This window comes from Narcine bancroftii, chromosome 2, assembly GCF_036971445.1.
Source record: "Narcine bancroftii isolate sNarBan1 chromosome 2, sNarBan1.hap1, whole genome shotgun sequence".
Lineage (NCBI taxonomy): Eukaryota > Metazoa > Chordata > Chondrichthyes > Torpediniformes > Narcinidae > Narcine > Narcine bancroftii.
This window is the reverse complement of record NC_091470.1, coordinates 154,627,646-154,651,398: the sequence shown is the minus strand read 5'-3', so window position 1 is coordinate 154,651,398 and position 23,753 is coordinate 154,627,646. Positions and strand designations below refer to the sequence as shown.

At 42.0% G+C, this 23,753-nt stretch overlaps 1 protein-coding gene and 1 long non-coding RNA gene across 5 annotated transcripts in view; one reads left to right on the top strand and one right to left on the bottom strand.

Annotated features, from left to right (window-relative positions):
• Positions 1-205: 205 nt before the first annotated feature.
• Positions 206-2,193, bottom strand: LOC138754420 (uncharacterized). The gene is made up of 2 exons (XR_011351752.1): positions 1,878-2,193; positions 206-373 (listed from the first exon to the last, which is right to left on the bottom strand). It is a non-coding gene; the product is annotated as an uncharacterized lncRNA (long non-coding RNA).
• LOC138754419 (segment polarity protein dishevelled homolog DVL-1-like) overlaps positions 2,190-23,753 on the top strand; it is a 131,164-nt gene continuing 109,600 nt past the window's right edge. For all 4 annotated transcript variants that reach the window (XM_069918667.1, XM_069918664.1, XM_069918666.1 and 1 more), the window contains exon 1: positions 2,190-2,537. In XM_069918667.1, the coding sequence (XP_069774768.1) occupies positions 2,368-2,537 (170 nt within the window). In that variant the 5' untranslated portion in view covers positions 2,190-2,367. The remainder of the gene's footprint in view (positions 2,538-23,753) is intronic.

Genomic DNA, 23,753 nt, shown 5'->3' with positions numbered 1-23,753 from the left:
ATATGCAAGTTGTATTGATAAAGCAAAGCAATATGATAACATATACATATCAGATAATTAAAATAAATGCACAATATGACATTTTACATTTCATTCATATTTGTTTAATTTGATTGTTTATTAAAATGATTATGCATATAGATCAGTTAAATAATATTACACCATTGGAATCACAGTGGACACGATGAAATAACCACGCAAGGAGTTTTTTGAGTGAATCAAACTGATTTACTCTTCAGAACCCCCGCAACCTTATAAAAACCCGAATCAAGCGCACGACACACTCTGACGTCATCACGCACTGACATCACATCGCCAGTTCGATGCCTTCTGGGAGTTGTTGTGCCACCATAGCACCGCTACAACATAATATCTAAAAAGAAAAGAGATATAATCTAGGACACTCATAGTTCATTCCCATCCAATGCTCAATGTGCTCCCCACCATCCCTACCCTACTCACTCCCATCTTCAAGCTTTAATGCACTCCCTCTGTTGCAAATGTTTTTTTTCGTAAGTTGGTGGGCAGTTCAGATTTGTACATAGTAATCCACCTATGGTCTCACTAGGACCCCATATAATTGCAGCAGGATGTATTTACTCAACCCCCTCAAAGTTTATAAATAAATGGTTTGCCTTTTTGTAATGCTTTTACATAAACCATCACTGGGAGGAATATACAAGAACCCCCCAGGTCCTTTTGAACACCAATACCATTTCAAAAATAATCCACGTTCTATTTTGTCTATTAGATGACCTCATATTTTCCATGTTTTTTTTTAAATAAACATTCATTTTCATAATCTGAGTGTGGTTGGCAAGGCCATCAATCATTTTCCATCCCTATTAACTCTTGAGAAGTAGTTGGAGTTGATTTGCAGTAATTTAGTGAATTGGGTAGGGAATTCCAAGATTGCAGAACCTGGGATGAGAAGGAAATAGCAAAATATTTCCCAGTCAGGATTGTGTTCAATTTGGTGGGGGCAGATGAAGTGGGGGAGCCAGAAGGCTTCCTTGGCACTGCTCTTCATGTCATTGGTGTTAGATTTTGCACATTTGGGAGATACAAGAGGAGTAATGTGGCCAGGGGCATCATGGGCAATATCAGTCTCTCTTCCCCCGCCCCCCCAACTATTGAGGACATCTTACAAAGAAAGCAACCTCTATCCTCAACGACTCTCCACCACCCAGGCCAAGCCCTCTTCACTCTGCTACCATTGGGAAGGAGGAATAAAGATGAACACCCTGAAGATGAACACCCTGCCGGGTCAGCTTCTTCCCCCCTGCCATCAGATTTATGAATGGACAATGAACCACAGACATTTTTATTTATTTTTAAATGTAATTTACAGCAATATTTGCACTGTAATGCTGCCACAAAACAACAAATTTTGTCACATTCATGATAGTAAATTCTGATCCTAACTGCAGTGTATTTTATATCACTGTCTGCCAAAGGAAGAGAGGATGAATGTTTAGGCTGACCCTAGTGGGTGGAGCAGTCTGGTGTGGGTGAGGCTGACCTCAGTGGATGGAGCTATCTGGGATGGGAGGGCGGACTCTATTTGGCAGAGTTATCTGGGATGGGAGGGCAGAACTCTATTTGGCAGAGTTATCTGGGATGGGAGGACGGACTCTATTTGGCAGATGGGAGAGCGGACTCTATTTGGCAGAGCTATCTGGGATGGGAGGGCAGAACTCTATTTGGCAGAGCTATCTGGGATGGGAGGGCGGACTCTATTTGGCAGAGGGACTGACGAGTGGGCGGGGTAGTCTAGGGTGGGAGGGGCTGAACCTGGTAGAAGGTAGGTGGGTAGAATCGTCTGGGGCATGGAGCAGACCAGATGGACAGAGTTATCTCGGGTGGGCAGAGAGGACCTTGGTGGGCGGAGCTCACCTTGGTGGGCGGAGCTCACCTTGGTGGAGCTGATCCTGGTGGGCAAAGCAGAACATGATGAGTGGAGCTGACCCTGATTGGCTGAGCTGACTCTGGTGGGCTGCCCCTGATTGGCAGGACTGATCCTGATTGGCGGAGCTGATTGCGGTAGGTGGCGCTCTGTGGAGAGGGTGGTGCTGACCATGGTGGGCGGGGCCGACCGTGATTGGCGGGCCTGACTGTGATGAGCGAGGCTGACCCTGATTGGCAGGGCTGAGGTTGATGGCGGGGCTGACCCTGGTGGGCGGAGCTGCCTCTGATTGGTGGGACTGGCCTTGATGGGCGGAGTTGAGACTGATTGACACGCACGCGGCCGTCCACCAGGCCGCGCTGTCGAGTTTGACAGCTCTCGCTCCTCCACATCCATGAGCCGGTCGGATTGAGGGAAGCGCCGGGGAGCGGGTTTGCCACCCGCCGCTTTTCCGATCCCTGATGGCGGAGACCAAGATCATTTACCACATGGACGAGGAGGAGACGCCGTATTTGGTGAAGGTGGCGGTGCCGCCCGACCGGGTCACTCTCGGTCACTTCAAGCAGGTCCTCAACAACAGGCCGAGCAGCAGCTTCAAATTCTTCTTCAAGTCCATGGATCTGGACTTCGGGTGAGTTCGGAGCCCTGCTCCCCCCCCCCCACCCCCCTGTGGAGAAGGAGAGGAGGGGGGTCTCGGTCGACCGCGGCCTCCCATCGCCTGTCGTGACGCCCAGCCCGATGCGGGGGGGAGTGGGGGAGGTCCGGGGGCTCGCTGGCGTTGCCGGGCCGTGGTGGTGGTGGCCGGGGGGGGGGGGGGTGGGTGAGGGAATGCCGGCGTTTTGGAACCGGGATCCCTCCCCCGTAAGGTGGCGGTGCTGCCGTGGGTTCGAGGCTGGAACTGGAGTCCGGACGGTGTTGGCGGGGGGCCTCCGGTGCCCCCTCCAGACCTAATCCCATTCATTAATTGCTGCCCCTGATATCTTGTTTGGGCGAGCGAGCGAGCTGCTCATCTGTTTACATAACAAGAGGGTCGAGAACTGCAGAGACTTGCCCCGCCAAAGGGGGTCGTGTGGTCGGGGTCAAACCGCGCTGGGAGAGTCCTCAGCCATCCTGCACTGGATTTGAAGGAAAATGTGTTGCATTGACCTTTGCAGCCAATAATACAGGCCAATATAAGGTTGTATTCCCTCAAGTGTTGTCAAGATTTAAAGAAAATAGATTGAAGCAGGCACAGGACTGGTCAGTACTTGAAGGGAGACCAGCAGGTGAGGTAGGTTTCTGTGAGGGGTGATGGACAAAGTGGCTACTCTCTGCCTGCCTGCCTTATGGTCCAGGGAGACAAAAGTTAAACGTATGTTACATTCTAAATGTAGTATTACTTAATAATAATGGAACCTTTACCTTTGTGTACAGTTTTTTTTAACACTGCAATTAAATGGTCATCCTGCCTTGCCAGCAGGGAAACAAAATCTCAGGGCTGTATGTGATGTCATGTATGTTCTCTGACAATTAATCTGAATCTGAAATATGAAAGGTGATCTGACAGGATAAATAGAAGGGAACTTTTGAAGCTGAAGTCCAGAACTCAAGTACCAGTTCATAAAATATTACCCCCAAGCCTTTTCTCTTTTGTGAATTAAGCTAGAAAATACTTGTGCATCTTAAGAATGTTAAAAGTTTGGAATGTCTTTCTGTCGTTGGTATTAAGTTGGTACATTTTTGTTAACAGAGCTATTAAAGAATATGGTTAAAGGGCAGATAGTAAAATATTTCAGTGAAACAAAGTTATCATTCTGAAGAGATTTGAGGGAAACAACTTGTTTCTGCACAGACCTTTGAAGGTGGCTGGATAGGTAGAAAACGTATTTAAATCACTGTGTAATTATCAGCATCAATGTCCAAAAGCAAAAGGTTCCACCGCCTTAATGTTGTTTTCAGTTTTGCTCTCAAGGAAGGATCTGAAAGTGCACTAAAATCAATGGAATTGACCTGGGTGTAAGGGACTTCAGTTATGGATAGTTTGTGGAAGATTGGATTGGTTTCCTCCTGGATCAAAGAGGTTTGAGAGACATATTCAAAACCTTCAAGGGTAAATAAAGTCAAGGTGAAAAAAGAGAACTAGTGGAGGAAATGAGACCAGATTTCAGGTGATTGGCAATAAAAATGAATGTTTATCTGAGGAAACATTTTCCCACATGGCTGAAAGCTGTGACTGAGATATTTCACTGTCAAAACTATTTCAGTCTTGGTTTTTGGAAGGGAATTGACTGGATATTTTTGGGAGGAAACTATAAGAGTTAGAACCAAGAAATGGAATTGATGAATCTGGTGGAGTTTCAATGTGATCCTGCCCTCATTTGTGCAGTATTAATTTTTTTTCTGATTCCATGAAATTAGATCATATACTTGTAATGACATCTGGCTTGAGGGGCTAAAATTCCCCCAGTGGTGCAGCAATTGTTATCTCAATTGTTGCTAAACACTCCATGTTAGTACAACTCTTAATGTGAAAGAACTTGTCTGTATCTTTCTTGTCTTTCTCCCTTTTAACTTTTAAGTGAATGTCCCACATTACTAAATCTGAAAGTACAAGGAAAACATCCCATGAAAATACATTTAAAAAGGAATATGAAGTATGCAGTTTGTTTTTGCTTCAGGTGTCCTCAAGTCACATCTTATTGACTATAATTTCCCATCCCTGGTATAACCTGTAACATTGAGGAGGAGCAAGGAAAGGCCTACTTTTGACAACTTCCTACAGTGCTTTGGAGCCATCAATGATGTATTTTTAAAGTGGAGTCCTGTGTAAAGTCAGAAGAACTAAAAAAAAGTTGATCTTGAGGTTATGGAATAGGGCTTTCCTCATTGTCACATCATCTGATCTAAGAGAGTGCTGTGTTCAAGATTATTGTCATGAAATAAAATGGAAAATGTGATATTACATAAAAGTTCCTTCAGTCTATCTTATGGCAAAAAAAAATTGCTATTAGCAAAAGTTTCCTAGGCAGAGAAAGAGAAGCAAAATAGAGTTCCCCCCAGAGTCACAGAATGTCCATGGCTTCATCTCTAGTGCTCCCGCAGCCACACAGCCTTCAGTTTCTCAAATGGGGGGGGTGGTCTCCCCATTTTCTGGTGCCCTGCGCCAGTTTTCCCCTTCCCCAGAGTCTGCAACCCCTGTGGCTGCTACCACGGGATTTTAAAACAAACCATCGTCAGCTCCTTTAACAGACCAATGGCAGCCGTTCTGATCTGTAGGTCACAATGTATGATGTCTTTAACTTCATATCGTTGACATTATGAGACCCCCCCCAAAATTACAAATAATTCTAACAATGCTTGAGGAAGCATCTTAACATAAATTTATTACTGCATTTTAGTGTGTGCCTCCCTTTTGAAGCCATTTATGTGACCTACTCAATTTCTGATATTCTACTTGAATTTCAGGTTGCTATATTTTCTTGGAACTTTCAATGCCTTTCCTTTTAATTTACAACTTTGTTTTTTCAACAAGAAATGTTACATTGCTGCCTTTATTTTTTCAAAACATACCCTGTTGTGTGCTAATCATGCAATCCTCGAAGTAATTCTTTGTAGGTGAGCTGTTTTGATGGTTACTGAGAGTTTCTTGCACATGGAAGATCAAGTAATTTTTCCCATGCAGATTTCAGAGCATGCTTTCAACATGGATTTCTTGATGATAAGGAAGAATAGAACCCTCGCAATGCCCACCATTTTAATCGGTGCTATAAATAGTATGCAGTAAAAGATTCTTGCAGAATAACGAACTTGAATGCTAAAATAATTTAAATTTCATTTTTTAAAATATGAGTGAAAATATCAATGCACATTGACATGATTTTTGTGTATACGGACAGAAGCTTTTTCTGATCCAACGCATGAAACTCTACTTCAAATCAATATATGGAATTCATTTCAGTAAAAAGCACCCTCTGCTTTTTACTGAATCTGCATACAGATTGTATTGCCTTTGACCTTTGTTCCAAATTTCTTGGGAGTTTTCTACTATCAGAAACAATTCATCCTGGGTTTTTTTTAAAATGAGTCACATGAATGGATTTCATTGGAAATGCAAGAATGTTTTGTCCACCCTTAATTGCCCCTCAAAATTATTCAGAAGAACTATATTGGAAGACTGGAATCAAGCATGGGTAGTGTAACACATTTACAGCGCCAGTGACCTGAATTCAAATCCAGCGCTGTCTGTAGGGAGTCTGTACGTTCTCCCCATGCCAATGTGGGTTTCCTTCAGGTGCTCCGGTTTCCTCCCACCCTTCCAAATGTACAGTATAGGGGTTGTCAGCTAATTCGTGTATTTGAATGGCATAGGCTCGTGGGCTGAAATGTAAATATAAGCCACATTTACTTCCCTAAGAGGAATAGAGAACAGATGTATTTTTTATAATAATCTTCTAGTGTTTTGGCCTCTATTTCTGAAAGTAGCTTTTAATTCTGAATTTGATTACTTGAATTTAAATTTTCTCAACTAACATAATGAAATTAAATCTCACTTCTCCAGATCAATGGTCAGGTTATGGGATGATAGTCTAATAACTTAACAATGTATGACTATACTATTTTATGATACCCTGAACAAAATAATTATTTTTCCTGCTAGACAATTGCAATTTCACTTATCTGTCCATGTAACTGGTTATTTATATTTGGTAAAGTTTCACAAATATTTCTGCACCATCTTTAAGGTGTTTGATTAAGGGTGGAGACTTATCAGTTTTCAATTGATAGAGCATTTCCATGAAATTGCTCATAGTGGCAAAGTTTCAAAAATCAAGGGCACGAGAAAAAGTGAGCAAGCTTGATGTAACTATCAAAATCAGGCAGAAGGCTTTTCACCCAAAGTATAATGAAGTTGAATCTAATGAGGCAGATTTCTCCATGATCAATGATTGTGCTTGGAGCGTGATTTTTCTTCCAGGGTGTCTCTGCTGAAGTCTCTTGCAAGGTTGCCTCCCAACAAAATAATAGTGTAGAAAATGCTGGAGTCTGTTGTTAAGTAAGCAATAATAATACATACACAAGAAAAAGTAACAGAAGTAAGACATTTGGCCCATCAAGTCTACTCTGCAAGTCCACCTTGAGCTAAACTGTTCTCACATCTAGTTCTAAGTTCTGGCCTTTTCCCCATATTCCCTTGATACCTTGGCTAATTAGATATCTATCAATCTCCCCCTTAAACTCCCCCAAATGATTCTTTATTTCCTGTAGAAATATCATCCAATTCTGCTATGCCACCTCTACATCTGATTTACTTTTCCAGTCAACTTGGGCTCTCTCATACCACTATAATGTTCCACTGAAATATTGACACACCTGATATCGGCTTTTTCTTTTCAAATTTGAAACTGAACTCTGTCATGTTATGATCACTACTTACTCAGGGTTCCATTACCTTTAATTCCATAATCACCTTAGTTTCATTACACATCACCCATTCGAAAACTGCCGATTTCCCCAGTGGGTTTTTTGACAAGCTGCTCCAAAGGTGTTCTACAAATTCTCTCTCCTGAGATCCAGTACCTTCCTGACATTCCCAATTGCCTTTCATGTTAAAATCCTCCAAAATTATTTTGAGATTCTCCTTTTTGACACGCTTTTTCTGTCTCCACCTGTAGTCCACTTCCAGGCTGATGTTTGGGGACCTGTGTATAACTGCCAATAGGGTCTTTTACCCTTGCCATTTCTTAACTCAACCCATAAGGATTTTTTACAAATAATTTTTTCAAATAAAGTTTAATTCTCAGTCATCAGGTGACAATAGGGCAAAGTTAGATTTAAGAAATGAAGATGGAAAAAGTGAATGAACTGTGAGGGAAACTTAGAGCTTCGTGACTTGGTAACTAATAACAAAATGCTCATATCAGTGTAATTAAAATCTTGTATGGTCAAGAGGTCAAAGTAAGAGTGTAGGTATCATGTGTCTCTTGCCTTGAGTGCAGTAACATAAGAAAGAGGTAAGATGATGAATAGATTTGAAAATATGTAAATCATGATTATACTAACTGGGAAATGGTACAAAAGCAGTATCTGCGCAACAGATGATATGGGCTGTGGACGTTTGAATATTTGTAAGTTTCAAGGAATAGAATGGGTAAAGCTAGCCTGGGTATGTTTTAATAGTCATAAATGGGGTTTAAGAAATTATGCATTTGAACATAAAGAGCCAAAGAAATGAGATCTGCAGCAATCATCACCCAGCATCAGGGCTACCAGATTTGGCTCCTTTGGCACCCAACAACAGAAATTTGGCGCTTTCTTGAATCAGTTGATGGCAGAAAGTGCCGATTGGCAGTGGTGGATTAACTACCACCCTTGTCCCTAGGCTTAGCGTCATGGGGGGCATTCGCGGGCCATGTCCACCCACATACCCGCAACACTAGTGTCACCGAAGCAACTACACATTGTTTTCCATTCCTATCTCAAATTTAATGTCTCCATCAATGCAAATGATATTTGAAGTTCAAATTACTTCGTCATTCAACCACAGTGTTTTGCAATACCAGATTAAAATTTAGAAATGTCATGTGTTTATTTTTCGACATTTTTTTTAAACTTTGTAGTTACACAATATTATAACCTGTACTACAGGGTCGCAAAGTAACTGATCATGCCCATGAGCAGTGTCGAGTACACCTGATCAAAAACGCAGGTTCTTGTGTTCACACACAAGAATTGAGACATTTACTTTGGCCTCCTATAACGTGCGGCCTCTGTTCAATCTGAATTGCAGCTCAATGTTAATTTTAGCAGACAATATTGCCTCCTTCATATAATGACAGGAGATTTTTTTTCAGAATTGGAAATTACAACTTGAACAACTTGTTTTTATTTCAACACCTATAATCTCACCTATGGTTAGATTAAATGTTCACGCAACAATTCTAAAAGTATCTAGCAAAGAATTGACATTCTCTACCCCATTATTACTTCATTTATGAACCACATTAAAAAGTGCAAATAATTAAATTAAAATTATGTTTTATTAAAAGTCCATTGGATATAGACTTCACTAAAGTCCATGCTAATTTGTATGAATATTACGAATTTAGATTTTTTTTTGGTCCTGACATTGAATTTGATCAGTGATTGCTTTGTTTTTCAGCCTGTAACACATTGCCCTTAATTTCTGAGGAGGCCGGCAGGGAGCAAACACCACATTGATAATCCACTGTCCATTTTCATGGCATTTTCATTTGTATGCACAGAGAGGGGCCGGGACATGTTCGAGTCCTTGAAAGCCAAATCAGATCAAACAATTTTATTAATATTAGTTTTCTAGTACTCCCATGTTCCACTGTATTTGAATAGAAAATAATATTTCCTTTCTCTTGGTGCCTGCCACATTGACCACCACCAGTGGGCTGATATCGCCTCAAACCGTGCATCTTGGCGCCTCACAGTTTGGCGGGCAGCAACCTCCTTTGAAGAAGACCGCAGAGCCCACCTCACTGACAAAAGGCAAAGGAGGAAAAACCCAACACCCAACCCCAACTAACCAATTTTCCCCTGCAACCGTGTCTGCCTGTCCCGCATCGGACTTGTCAGCCACAAACGAGCCTGCAGCTGATGTGGACATTTACCCCCCTCCATAAATCTTCGTCCGCAAAGCCAAGCCAAAGAATATTTCCTGAAGTGTATGGGTTCTTTATCCTTACCTGTGTTACGATTACAATTTTTGGAATTAATGCTGTAATGACAATTGGGTATATAGTTAACAAAAGAAGGCAGGTGACAACAGATATGCACATTTCTCTGGCGCTGGCACAGGCAGAGTGGTTCCAGCTGCGTAGGGGATTGTTGGTAATGAAGTGGCCATTGATCCCACATTGAGCCACCGGCTCCCTGAGCTGGCCCATTGTTTTTTGATTTAAGTGAATAGGTGAAAGCTGATCAACATGAGCGTTGAAAGCTACAACTTGTTGCAATTTTAAAATGCTTTTAATATTGTGGCTTAGTTCCCTTTGGCATTATTAAAGTAACTTTTCTATTGTTGTATCTCTTATTTCTATTGTAGTTTGATATGCCCCCTTACCTTCTGGGCCCCTAGACTTCAGCCTACTCAGCCTAATGGTTAATTGTCGATTGGTGGTTTTTTTGGCTGTTTTAGAAGATTTTTAGGCTCTTTTTGGTTCTATTGGCACATTTTACAACTTTAAAAAAAATTTAATTTTTTTTTATCTTGCGCCAAATCTGGCAACCCTACCCAGCACATAGCTAAGGTGTAGCTAAGGGTTTTTTTTTAAGAGGGAGTGACCGCTACCCCTGGGTTCAGAGGTAGAGCCTTTTGAGTTGTGTGCTTGTGGAACTCCTGTGGTGCATTTGTGCTGGTGGGCCACCAGCGCATCACAGGGCAAGTGTTGTTTCCCAGGGGCATCTTCCTGCCGTGAAACCCGAGTCACGGTGAAGCAGTCGACAGCCCCATCCCGGGACCCTCGTCAGGAGGCAAGTGGACACTTGTGCCAGAAGCGCCATTTTTTGGCCGAAAAATCACACGAAACCAAGACCCCGAAGTAACATATTTAGTTAAGATTTTATTATATACTGGAACTAGATTATTTTAGGTAACTAACCTTTTGTGAGCAAATTAATTTCCTGTGTGCTGGTTGCAAAATGTGTACACACAGAGAACAGTAGTCGTGGTGCCTTTTTTATAATGCTCACTCCCCCTAACACTAGAACCTGGCTACGCCCCAGAGCACACGCCCTGTTCTCGATGCTGCCATCAGGAAAGAAGTATCAGTGTCATAAGACTCGCACCACCAGGTTCAAGAACAGCTGCTACCCCTCCACCATCAGACGCCTCAACAACAAACTCAATCAGGGACTCATTCAAGGACTCTTACTTGTGCACTTTATTTTTTCTCCTCTATCTTTGTACTGCACAGCCAATTTGTTTACAGTTCTTTATTTCCCCATGTGCCTTTTGTGTACAGTTATTTTTTGGACTACAGTAAATGGTAATTCTGCTTTGCCCGCAGGAAAAAGAATCTCAGGGTTGTATGTAATGTCATGCATGTACTCTGACAATAAATCTGAATCTGAAGGAGTGTGTCATCCAGCCCACCATTTAATGTGATCATGGCTGATTTGATGATAGGCTCATCTCTACCTACCTGCTTTTTTCCCCATATCTTTAATTCCCTCATTTTGTAAAAATCTATCCAACCTCGTCTTAAATACATTTACTGAGGTAGCCTCCACTGTTTCTATGAGCAGTGAAGGTTTCAGCAGTAAATGAGCTGAAGCAGTGGCACCGTAGGGTGCTACTTTAGAAATGGAAATAATTAGTGGGGTGGATATTTATTCTCTAGCTCACTTTGGTGTTAAATATGATGAAAGTTGTAAAGAATCTGGTTTGGTCTTAGATAGTTGCTATGGAGAACATAGAATTGATTTGGGAATAAACAATATAATGCAGACTGAAGAGATTAGCTTTAATATTCCCAAAATGTCATTGGAAGACGTGCCTGGTTGTTGGCTTGCTAGATGACAATCCAGTGGTGATGTGATGGGACTGGCTACTTTTGACATTTGCCAAATGCCAACACTTTTAATGCACTATCTTAACTGCAACCGCACTGGATCAACTGAAAATTCTTGCTTTTTTCCCTGTTGTTTAAAACTGAAAGAGTGGGAGAAGTAAGTGAAAGTGAAATGGGTACAATTACTGACACAATGAAGCTCTGTTCTAATTGTTTAATATTAATTTCCTAGAGTTAAAATTCTGGAACCAGCTTCCTCTGAATGAAAATCTAATTAATCAATCACACCATGTGAAGGAATATGTGCTGGTGCAGGAGAAGTAGATGACTTGGGAGCTATTTCATTCAAACAAGTCAATTTTGGTAAAATATTTCACTGAAAATAAATAACTGAAGGGAGAGTGAATGATGTTTCAGAGAGAATAAGAGCACAACCTTGCATTTGACATTAATGTGTGAACAAAAATGATGTGTTCGCAAACTGCTGTTCTGTAACAACAAGTTGGAGAAAAATTTCATTTCGAAAGACTCTCAGTGGGGCAAATATCTAGGTTTCCTGGGGGAAAAATAGTGGTGGATGTTGTGGTGAGCATATTAATGAATGGCAGTTTTTTTTCTGTTATTAGGGTCTAAATAGATACATAAGGTTATTATATTGATTTTTTTTTGCTGAAATGTTTGTTTCTGTTTTATGGATAAGTTTGTATTGTAACTTATTATTTGCATTACTAACACTGACTCGAGGATTTGAGGAAACTTTTTTAAAAGAACTCAATAAAATTTAAGTCATAAAAAAGAAAGACTCTCAGAGTAAATGTGAATACTATAGCCACAAAATTACAGATTGAATGTAGAAAAAAAAGGTCCTAATGGGGAAATATGGAGATAATAAGGATGTTATAAAACATTACTGCAAAGTATAGGCCCTTCAGCCCATGATGTTATTCCAACCCATATATACCTACCAAAAAAAAACTAAACCCTCCCTACCTCATAACCCTCTATTTTTCTTTCATCCATGCACCTGTCTAAGAGTCTCTTAAATTACCATTTTGTTCCAACCTCCATTACCACCCCTGGCAATGCATTCCAAGCACCCACAACTCTTTGTGTGTGGTGGGGAAAAAAAACTTGCCCTTGATGTCTCATCTAAACTTTCTTTAACTTTGGTATGCTACTCCACATGCCTTTCCTGTTGCCAGGTGTTGTGAGATGGTATCCTAAGGTATAGTCCTGATCTACCCTTGGATGTGCTTTGAGGATTTTGGTTGGGATGAAATGGATGCATTTGCTCTGCTCTCAAGCACTTTACCCAAACATGAGACTAAAAGTAATCAGGGTGGGCATCATACATAAGAGGAGGCCACGTTTATGTCAACTCTCAGTTCAAGCCCATCAATCCCATTCCTCTGGTTATTTCTCTGTAACCTATAGTCTATCATTCCCATTCTCCAGCCATTCACTAAAACTTGGGGAGCATTTTCAGTGATCAATTCACCTGTCGGCCAACAAGTGGGAAGGAGTTGGAACTTCCACACAAAGCCTGCATTGTGAGCGCAAGAATGTGTAGATTCCATCAGACAACACCAATGTCGGGTTCTAACACAGATTACTGAAACTGCCACCTCCCATCACCTTTGCCTCTGGTGAAGTAAGGTCATGGAGTTTCATCAGAGACCAACATCCCTGTGCACCCATGACAGAACAGCTCTCTTTATTAGAGTGTACAAAGGCAACCTAGCATACAGAGGTGAAAAATATATTTTTTCTCCCTGTGGTCTAGCTTTCTAGTTGTCTTGATGGGATAATGCAGAGAGTTAAATAATTTGGAAACCATAAGCGTGCAGAAATGCTGTGCTTGTAATGCCCATAAAAAAATTTCTTGAACATTAACCTAATCGGTCAATTTCCTTTTTCCTTAGAATATCAATTGAATGTTAATTTGTGGAGGTATGTTGCAGTCTTTGACTGTAATGGAATTAAGTTGTATGTTCCATGTTGGGTTTAACTGTGATCTGGGCTGGAGTTAAAATGATGTAAAACCCAAAAGTCTGCAGATGTGATTGTAGTGAAAACAGAGGAACTCCTCTTTTCTCACAGCATGCCTAGGAGGTAAAGGCCCAGGGTTCAACAAGAAAAACAAAGAATATTTGCGTGAGTTCCACTTGTCAGTACTTCACTGTCAAACAAAGTTAGCCACAGATAGTGTATAATCTTGTACAATTTCATGTTCAATTTGTCTAATTTTTAAATCGGTTCTGCAAATTGAGAAGTGTTGATTATTGATTGTGGGGATTCCCTTGGATTTAGAAGTAAAGATGAAAAGTTGAAGTATTAAGTTCCTGGTTCCATCCATGGACATCATCACTTATTCAGAATTATAATTACAATTATTTGGAACTCCAATAACTTAATACCAAAGGAAAAACTTGCTACTACTTTGTCACCAGCTGACAAACATCAAAATGGATAATTCTGTACAGATGATATTGCCTTGTACCTCATCTACATCTTTGCATGTGATTCTCAATGCTGAACCCTGATGCATGGACTCTGCTCCAGGAGTCTGTACCATGATGTCTGACGTTGTATTTCTTAAGCACCTTTCATGTGAAACCTGGATCTTGCTCAGAACTGTTGCATGTTAACATAAACAAAGGCTACTGGTGCTGAGTTATTTGCAAATTTTTTAATATTGATATTGGCCCTCTGAAAATTACACTTAAGATTGTGTTTTGACCATTGAAAGGAATGATCATTCTTTTCCAAGCCTCAATTCCCCAGGAGAGGTCTGTTGAAAGGTGGTCTTCCATTCCGATGACCTGTCCAGTTTACCTGAGTTGTGTTTTCAGCAGAAATTTCTTTAACACTGGTTCAATTTGTGTGTTCAAGACCTTGATGTCAAATTTTATTTCCCACCAGCAAATCATCCTTATTTACTGGAGGGAGTGCATGTAAAATTGCTTGAGCTTCAGCCTAGTCACCAAGAGAATGTACCTAGCCATACAGTCAAGGCCAGGCATGTGTTTAGTGTGACCCTGTTTATGTACAAAAGTCAAATTACACATATTGTTGACTATTCTAAGGATTTGTTCAAATCAGTGATGAATGCATGTTAATCTGTATCCCCCTTTTCCCAGACAGGCGTCAAATTCAAACCACGTTGTGCTATTGGCAGATTCTGCTTGGATTGTTTTGCAATGAGTTTGAGCTCATAGTTTCCCTGCTACATTGAGGAATGAAATGATAACACAGATCTTGCAATCAGCTTTGCTGCATGCATTTTTGAACAATTGCCGTATTTCCTAAATCTTATGGCATTGTTGCATCCATCCAAATAATGATCAAGATACTATGAAAGACCTTAATTGCTTTGGCTTTTTTTAAACTCTTCAGTTGATGGAAGGTTTAAATAAATTTGTCTCTTATGGTTGCTGGAGTGGGATTTGAATTCATGCCTTTGGATCTTTAGTTAACATGATAACATAACAGCATCAGAAATAGGAGTAGATGTAGGCCACACATGTCAAACTCTGGCCCGCGGGCCAAATTTGGCCCGCGATATAATTATATTTGGCCCGCAAGATCATTTCAAAAATGTATTAGAGGTGGCCCGCCCTGCAGCGAGAGCCAATGCTTTTTTTTGGTAATGTCACTCCCACCATCTTCCCCCTTCATTGCACATCCTTCCCCATTGTAACACGAGAAATTGTCACACGAGAAGTCTGTCAATGTCATCAGCCGGCAAGCCAGTTGGAAGGCTCCCCGCACAACCAGTCACTTCTCCCACCTGTTGAGCGGTGCGGCGGATGGGCGGGCGCCTGTGATTTCCTGTCGGTGCGACGGGCATGGCAGGCTGCGCACGGCCCTCGGGCAGCGCGAGCCCCGCGCGACTGACACCGGACGGCCCTTCCACAGCGCGAGCGCACTTCTCCCGCTCGCCACGGCCTTCGGCGCTTGCACCCGCGTGGACCCCAGGGACGGCTGGTTCGGCTCTGCACGTGAAGAGAGAGATGGTGGCTGTCCGCAAAGGCTGATCGGCAGCGCGCTGGGCCTGACTGGGTGGGTAAGCAGAGGTGGGCAGAGGGTGTAGGTGAGGAGTAATGGGCAGGGGAAGTTATGGTGGTGCGAGGGGCAGTTAGAGGGAGGGATGAGTAGAAGGAGGGGTGGATAGGGAAGAGGTAAAAGGGGAGAGGCAGGGCGAGTAGGGGAGGGGTGATTAGAGGGTGAGAGACGGGTAGAGGGAGGAACAGGTTGAGGGGAGAGGCAGTAGAGGGGCGTGTATAGGATGGGGTGGGTAGAGGCAGAGCAAGTGGAGTGAGGGGTGAGTAGAGGTTGGGTAAAGGACTGGTCAGGTAGAGGATGGTGGGTCGAGGGTGAATAGAGGCCTAGAGCCTGAGGAGTGAGCAGGAAATGCTGAGTCCTGATGCAGGCCGAAATGGACACAACCTGTGAATGCTGACTACATCTCCACAGGGACCAAATATGTTTCCCTCAGGTCAAGCAAAGGGTGAACTTGAGCTACCCACTCCTGACCTGTAACATTATCCTCCTAAAGTTATATCCTAAAGTTTAACATTACATATGTTGAAAGAAGAGAAAACATGCAGATGTTGTTGAAAATTTTCAATAAATATTTAGTTCGGCCCTCGACTTAGTACAAGTTTTTAATTTTGGCCCTCCGTGAATTTGAGTTTGACACCCCTGATGTAGGCCATCCAGCCGGTCAAGCCTCCTCCACCATTCAATGAGATTTTTAAATTTAGACATACAGCATGGTAATGGGCTCTTTTGGCCCACGAGCCCACGCCGCCCAATAACTCCCAATTGACCTACAACCCATGGTATGTTTTTGAAGGGTGGGAGGAAACTGGAGCAACCAGAGGAACTCCTTACAGTCAACGTGGGATTCGAGCCCATGGTCCCAATCACTGTCGCTGTATTAGCGTTGCGCTAACTGCTATGTTAACTGTGCCGCCTCTGTCATGACTGATCTGATGATGGGCTCATCTCCACCTACCTTCCTTTTCCCCATATCCCTTAATTCCTTACTATGTAAAAATCCATCCAACCTTGTCCTAAATGTATTTGCCAAGGTAGCTTCCACTGCTTCAATGGGCAGCGAATTCCATAGATTTACCACCCTCTGAGAAAGGCAGTACCTCCTCATTTCCATCCTAAATCTACTTTCCTGAATCTTGATGCTATGGCTAACTGTTCTAGTTTCCCCTACCATTGGAAACAACTGATCTACCTCCACCTAAAGTTTTGTACATTTCTATAGGATCTCCTAAATTTCAGCAAGTACAGTTCCAGACAAAATGATCTCCATCATATGCTAACCCCATCTTGTCTGGAATCCACCTGATGAATCTTCTCTGCACAGTCTCCAAAGCCAATACTTACTTCCTCAAGTAAGGAGTCCAGAACTGAATGCAATACTCCAGATGTGGCTCACCAGTACCATGAACAGTTGCAGCATAACCTCCCTGCTCCTAAATTCAATTCCTCTCACAATGCAGACCATCATTCCATTTGCCTTCTTGATAGCCTACTGAACCTGCAAACCAGCTTTGTGCAATTCATGCACAGCACTCCCCAGTCCTTCTGCATGGCAGCATGCTTCAATCGCTTCACATTTAAATAATAATCTGATCTTCCCAAAGCTAACCTCACATTTACCAACATTGTACTCCATCTGCCAGACCTGTGTCCACTCACTTCACCTATCTAAAGCTCTCTGCAGTCTCCTCTAGATCCTCTGCTCAATTTGCTTTTCCACTCAAATTTAGTGATCATCATCAAACTTAGATACAGTGCACCACACTCTGTCCCCTCTTTCAGATCATTAATGTATATTGTTAACAGTTGCAGGCCTAACACCGATCCTTACGGTACCTCGCTCACCACTGATTGCCGTCACAACACAGCTCCTGATTCTCCTTTATTGTTGAGACAAACAGTCACCTGGAGAATGGAGAAATTTCCAGTTGCTAGTGTTAAGGGCATAAATTTACTAGTTCACTTCCAACCAAAGCATTACATTATATTCTGTGCTTGTAAATTTTTCATGAGCTGACTGTCGAGCTTAAACTCTGGTAATATTTCATCCCTGAACAATAATTGCAGATAGAGAAGCTACTAAATCTACTTCATTGTCTCCCCTCCCTCCCTCAGCTATTTGTATTCTTGGCAAACTATTTTTTTAGTTAGTAGAGTGAAAATCTGTACTTGTAAATGACTTTTAAATTGTGCAAGAACCCCTACAGCAACAATGAAAGATGTTCAATGTAGACCATCCATTTCCCTCCACAAATCCTGCTTGACTCTGAGTTACTCTCGCAGTTTTTCTGTTCCAAATTCCGGTATTTACAACCTTGTATCTCCTAGTGCTTTAAATATGATTTGGGACAGAGGGATAGAGAATCAGTGGAAATTTCAAGATTCAAAATTATTTTATTGTCATGTAATAAAACAGAAAAAGTGATATTACACGAAATTTCCTTTGGTCTACCATAAGAGAGAAAAATTTGCTTTCAACAAAAATTACCCAGTGCCCCTTAAAGCTGGAGAAAAGGGTCACTGAGTTTCTATGGCTTCACCTCCACATTCCTGTAGCCTCCGCAGCTATACAGGCTTCCGTCTGAACCCAAGTTCTGGATGCAATGTCACCGGCCTGTGACCACAGTCGCCTGCAGCCTGCAGAGATTCCTCGCCTCAAGTCACCAACAGCCCACCGCCTGTGTGATCTTCATCCTCCGAGCCCCTCATTGGTCCGTTGCCGTCTTCATCTTCCTGTGGGTCATCTTCTCTGCTCCTCCTTCTCAAATAGGGGGTGGTCTCCCCATTTCCTGGTGCTTGGCCCAGATCCCATGGTCGCAGAATTTTAAAATAAACCCACTGTCAGTTCCTTTAACAGGCCGTTTAAAGCCTGTACCGAGCCGATGGCAGTTGGACCCATGGGGGAGCGCTGAGACTTTGGTCCCCACTTTCCGTGGGTCTGCAGCTCTGGCAGCACTGCCATGTTACACCGCTTTAATCTTCATTCTTTGAATCTTGCCAAGCCATTTTAATAGGTTTTCATTGGTTTGATTTATTGTGAGATTATGATGAACATCAGAAGTAATGAAGGTACATTGGGGCTTATCTCTGAACATGCACATCAGAGGATCCCACTGTGTTTTGTGGGCCTACTGATGGTTGGCATGAATAACTCCGGAGGGATGAGGAGAATTAGACCGGGAAGGAGAAAAAAAAGTGTTTACAGAAGCTGTATGTAGTTCCATATTTTTATAGGCTGACCTTTAAATTTTGAATCTGTTGCTATTTGGAGGATGTTGCTGCAGAATCTGCTTTGCTTTTATGAGCAGTCCATTTTAACATGAAAAGAAATTAGTTGGCTCATTATATCAACATGAAATTGTATTTTATTAGGGTACTGCATGTGCTCATTGTTTGACATGCATTTTCCTGTGTTTCATTTGAAAGCACAGACAGATCCCTGCTGTCAGACAGGCAGCTTTGAAACATTTGCGCCTTAGGTTCTCTAACCTCTTTTGGGCAGGGTATGTTGAAAACTCTAATTTAGTCCTCAATATTATCGGCTTTGTTACAGCTTTCCAGAGTGATTGAGAATGACAGCCATGTCTGAATAATATTTTGCTACTTTTAAGGACAAAGGTATAAACTGTTTTGCTTCTTTCCACAAACTCAGCTAAAACCTACCAGTAATTTCAGCATGATCCCATTATTGTAGATAATCGTTACAAATTAAACATGAAATGGCTAGATTGAATAATCAATTAAAGATCTAGTAAAATGCTGAATGTTTATACCACTATCTACTGATCCAATCTTTACACATTGATTATGGGATGCAAGGGGGTTGCGTTCCTAGAAAATGATCCTTGTAATTTTTCATATGCGAAACTGCAAGATCTGCATCTGCAAGTTGAAAAATGATTGTATTCCTTTATTTGCTTTCTTCAACATAAATTTTACAAGAATTCATTTTTTTCATAATTTTTTTTGATAATGACTTACAATTTATGTCCACTAAACTGCTGTAATGTATGGCTTGTCTTTAAAAGCAATTGTTTGTATTCCAGTGGAACGTGTTCAGATACAATGGACATACTTCCAAGGCGGGAATGCAGAGAGGAAATGATGCATCAGGTTCAGTCAGATTCCAAGCCTGCTTTCTATTCTGACCCAAAGGCTGTTGAGAGGAATAGTGTCCAGCTATAGTTCTTAAACACAGGGTGTTTATCTACAAGAATTAGGAATCCCATGTGGGTTTGACTAAGCTAATCAGTGACAATGTTGTCTTAAGCTTGCCTCAGGAAGAAAATAAAAGATTATTGTGTTTTTGTTGCAAAGGCTCAGCACAAAGTGCCCACGTGCAAATTGTTTAAATTGTTTGTGTTATGTTTTTGAGATCTGGACTTTGGTCACATTACTACTAGTAGAGGAAGGAATTAAAGTGATGCTTCCAATATGAATAGACCTGCCACAACAAACAAATCAATAACTCTTTGGAGAACAGAATTGTGTTGGCATGCATAGAGTATTATGGGGAGGGGTAAAGGCATGTATTTTGTTGACTGTTTAAAATGGAGCAGCATCTTGGTCTATAGATAGCTCCCTGAACCAACTACTTTCCAAAAGGAAGATGGTATCTCAGTTTTCATTGTATCCATTGTCCTTGCTTGCCAGTGGATAACTTTCTTATTGCTTGAGGGTAAGTTGGTAAGAGTTCAGGACCAACATAACAAGATTAAGAAACCCTGGCTGACAAAGGATATTGAAGTTTTGATACGAAAAAATATAAGACAAAAGTAAAAGGATAATGCTGGAGAAAGTCAGCAGGTCAATCAGTACATTTTATATAGCTAAGATAAAGATACATAATAGTTTGGGCTTGAGCCCTTCAACATCGACATTCCTTGATGAAGGGCTCAAGCCTGAAATGTTGTTTGACCTGCTGAGTTTCTCTTCCAAAAAATAGAAAACACCTGGCAAGTACTGGCAAGTGGGATTGAGGGAGTCTCTTGAGTGTGGAGGAGTGAAATGGAAATAAATGAGGATTAAGGTATGTCAGGTGCAAGAGGAAAAGAGCGGGATCCCTTTTTAACCAAAGAAGTAATTATGTGTGGAGCCAGGGAATGTGCTCAAGGTACCTCTCATTTCATCTGTATGCTTCCTGTAAATACCAGTATTCACTAAGGAGGGGGACATGGATGATAGTGGGTTAAGTGAAGAGTACATGGATAATTTGGAGGAGATCAGTATTAAGGAGGAAATGTTAGATATCATGGAATTCATAAGAGTTGATAAATCCCCAGGGCTGGATGAAATTTAGCACAGATTACCATGGATACAAGGGAAAATATAGCTGGGACCTTGACAGTGATTTTTGCATCTTTGTTTGGCCAAAGATGAGGTGCCAGAAAACTGGAAAATTTCTATTGTGTTTGTTATTTGAGAAAGGCAGAAGGGATAAGCTGGGCAACTAAAGGCCAGTGAGGTTTATGTTAAAGGTAGGGAAATTATTAGAGAAAATCTGAAATAATGGGAATTGTATACATTTGGAAAGGCAGGGGCTATTCAGTCAGGCCTCATAATGTGATTGAGCCTTTTGAGGCGGTAACTAAACAGTTTAATAAAAATAGATGTTGTCTGTGTGAACTGTAGCAAGGCATTTGATGTCCCAATTGTTAGGCTGGTCAAGAAGCTTATGCCACATTGGATCCAAAATTGATGTGGCGATAGAAGGTAGAAAGTGGTGGAAGGATGCCGTTCTAATTAGAAATCTGTGACCAATGGTGTTCCACAGTGATCTGTGCTTGGAACCTTGGTGTTTGTGATATATATTAACAACTTGAAGATATGATTAGCAAGTATGTTGGTGACATAGATGCAGTTGGTGTAGATTTCAAGGAAGGTTGTTTAAGGTTACACCAGGATATAGATTAGATGGAAAGTTGGCAGAGTGTAGGTAGATAGAATTTAATCCCAACTAGTTCATGGGTGATGCATTTTGGAAAGTTAAATAGGGATAGGACATATGCAGAAAGTGATAGCATGCTAAGGAATATTGATTAAACAGAAGGACCTTTTAGGTTCATAGTTCCCAGGTAGAAAGAATTGTGAAGAAGGCTCAATACATGGGGCATGGAATATAAAATTAGGATGTGAGGTTGCAACTTTACAAAACACTGAATAGATTGCATTTGGAGCATTGTGTGCCCACTATAGGAAGGATGTGTTTGCACTGGAGAGTGTAGAGAAGATTGACCAGGATGTTGCCTGGCTGGGAGGACTTATGGGGAAGAATTGGATAAGGTGGACTTGTTTTCCATTGAGCAAAGAGAGGTTGAAGCTAACCTGATAGAAGTATTTAAAATTATATGATCCAAAGATTGGGTAGGTAGTCAGAATCTTTTTCCTGTGGTAGGGATATTAGAAACAAGAGGGCTGTGTTCAAGCTGAGAGGAAGGAGTTTTAAAAGGGATTTGAGGAGAAAGTTTTTTTCACAGAGAGCGGTTGACATCTGGAGTGAAACATGCAAGTTTGCAGACACTATGATTATAGCAAAAACACACCAAATTGCTGGAGGAACTAAGCTGGTCTTTTCAGCATCCATAGGAGACAAAGATATTTTGTTGAAGATTTAGCCCTGACCCTTTCTTCAAGGAATAAGCAGAATAAGCCAGAAACAGAAAATCTCAGAAAGTCTCAGAATTCAGACAATGCTGGCTGTGGAGGAATCCAAACCAATAAAAGGTGTTAATAGGCTATGATAAGGGATAGGTAGGAATTTATCATGTTTGTGCAAAAGGAGATGAATGGAGAAACAAAGCTAGGGGAAGGCAACAGGGAAAGAAGGAAAGGAGTGGGGGTTTATGAAAGCCAGAGAAGTGGATATTAATGCCATATGGTTGGAGGGTGCCTAGTCATAAAATGAGGTGATGTTCCTTCAATTGCAGCTGGTCTCAGTCTGAGACGATGACAGACATGATAACAAGGGAATGGGATGGAGAATTGAAATGGGTGACCATTGGGAGATCCACACTATTGCAGCAAACAGAGCTGAGGTGCTCAACAAATGATCTCCCAGTCTGTGTCCAGTAAATGTAAAGGAGACTCCAACGGGAGCACCAGATGCAGTAGATGACCCCTGCAGATTCACAAGTGAAATGTTACTTTACTTGGAAGGACAGTTTGGGGCCATGAATGGTCACAAGGGCCAAGTGAAGCACCTCCTACAATGACAGGAGTAGGTCCTAAGGGGACAATTGGTGGGGGGTAGGAGTGGACAAGGGAGTCATGGAGGAAGCAGTCCTTGTGGAAAGCGGAGAGGGGTTTGTGTCTAATGGTGGGACCACGTAGTAGGTGGCAGAAATGGAGGAGGATGTGTGTGGAGGCTGGTGGGGTGTTAGGTGAGGACCAAATGAATCCTGTCCTTATTGTGAAAGGGACCAAGGCAGATGTGCGGGTAATAGAGGATTTTCAGGTGAGGGCTGAGTTGATGGTGGTGGAGGGAAGGCCATGTTGTTTGAAGAAAGAGGACATCTCTGATGATCTGGCATAGAAGTCCTCATCCTGGGTGCAGATGTGATGGAGACACAGGAATTGAGAGAATTGACTAGAAGCCTTGCAGGGGACAGGATGAGAAGAGGTGTAGTGGAGGTAGCTGTGGGTTTATAGAAGATGTCTGTCGAGAGTTTGTCTCCCGAGATGGAGACGGGAATCGAGGAAAGGGAGAATGTTGCTAAACATGAACCAAGTGAATTTGAGGTCAGGGTGGAAGTTGGCAGCAAAGTGGATGAAGTCCATCAGCTCATCATGTGCACATGAGACAGCACCAAAGAAGTCATTGATGTCACGGGGGAAGAGTTGTGGGGCCTTGCCTGTGTAGGCTTGTAGCATGGATTAGTCCACAGAGCCAACAAAAAAGGCAGGTATAGCTGGGGCCCATGTGGGTACCCATTGCTACCCCTTTAGCCTAGAGAAACTGAAATGAATCAAAGAGAAATTTTTGAGAGTGAAGGTAAGTTCTGCAAGCTGGAGGAGGTGGTGGTGGAGGGTAACTGGTTGGGTCTATTGTCCAGAAAGAAATGAAGGGCTTTGAGACCTTCAGTATGGGGTATGGAGGTGTATAGGGATTGGTAACGTGAGGCGATCGATCAAGTTCCGGGAACTGGAAGTTGTTGAAGTGATGGAGAGCGGGTGGTGTCTCAGATGTAGGTGGGGAAGGACTGGACCAGGGGGACAAAATAGAGTCAAGCTAAGTGGAGACCAATTCTGTGTGCAAGACACAATGTGTC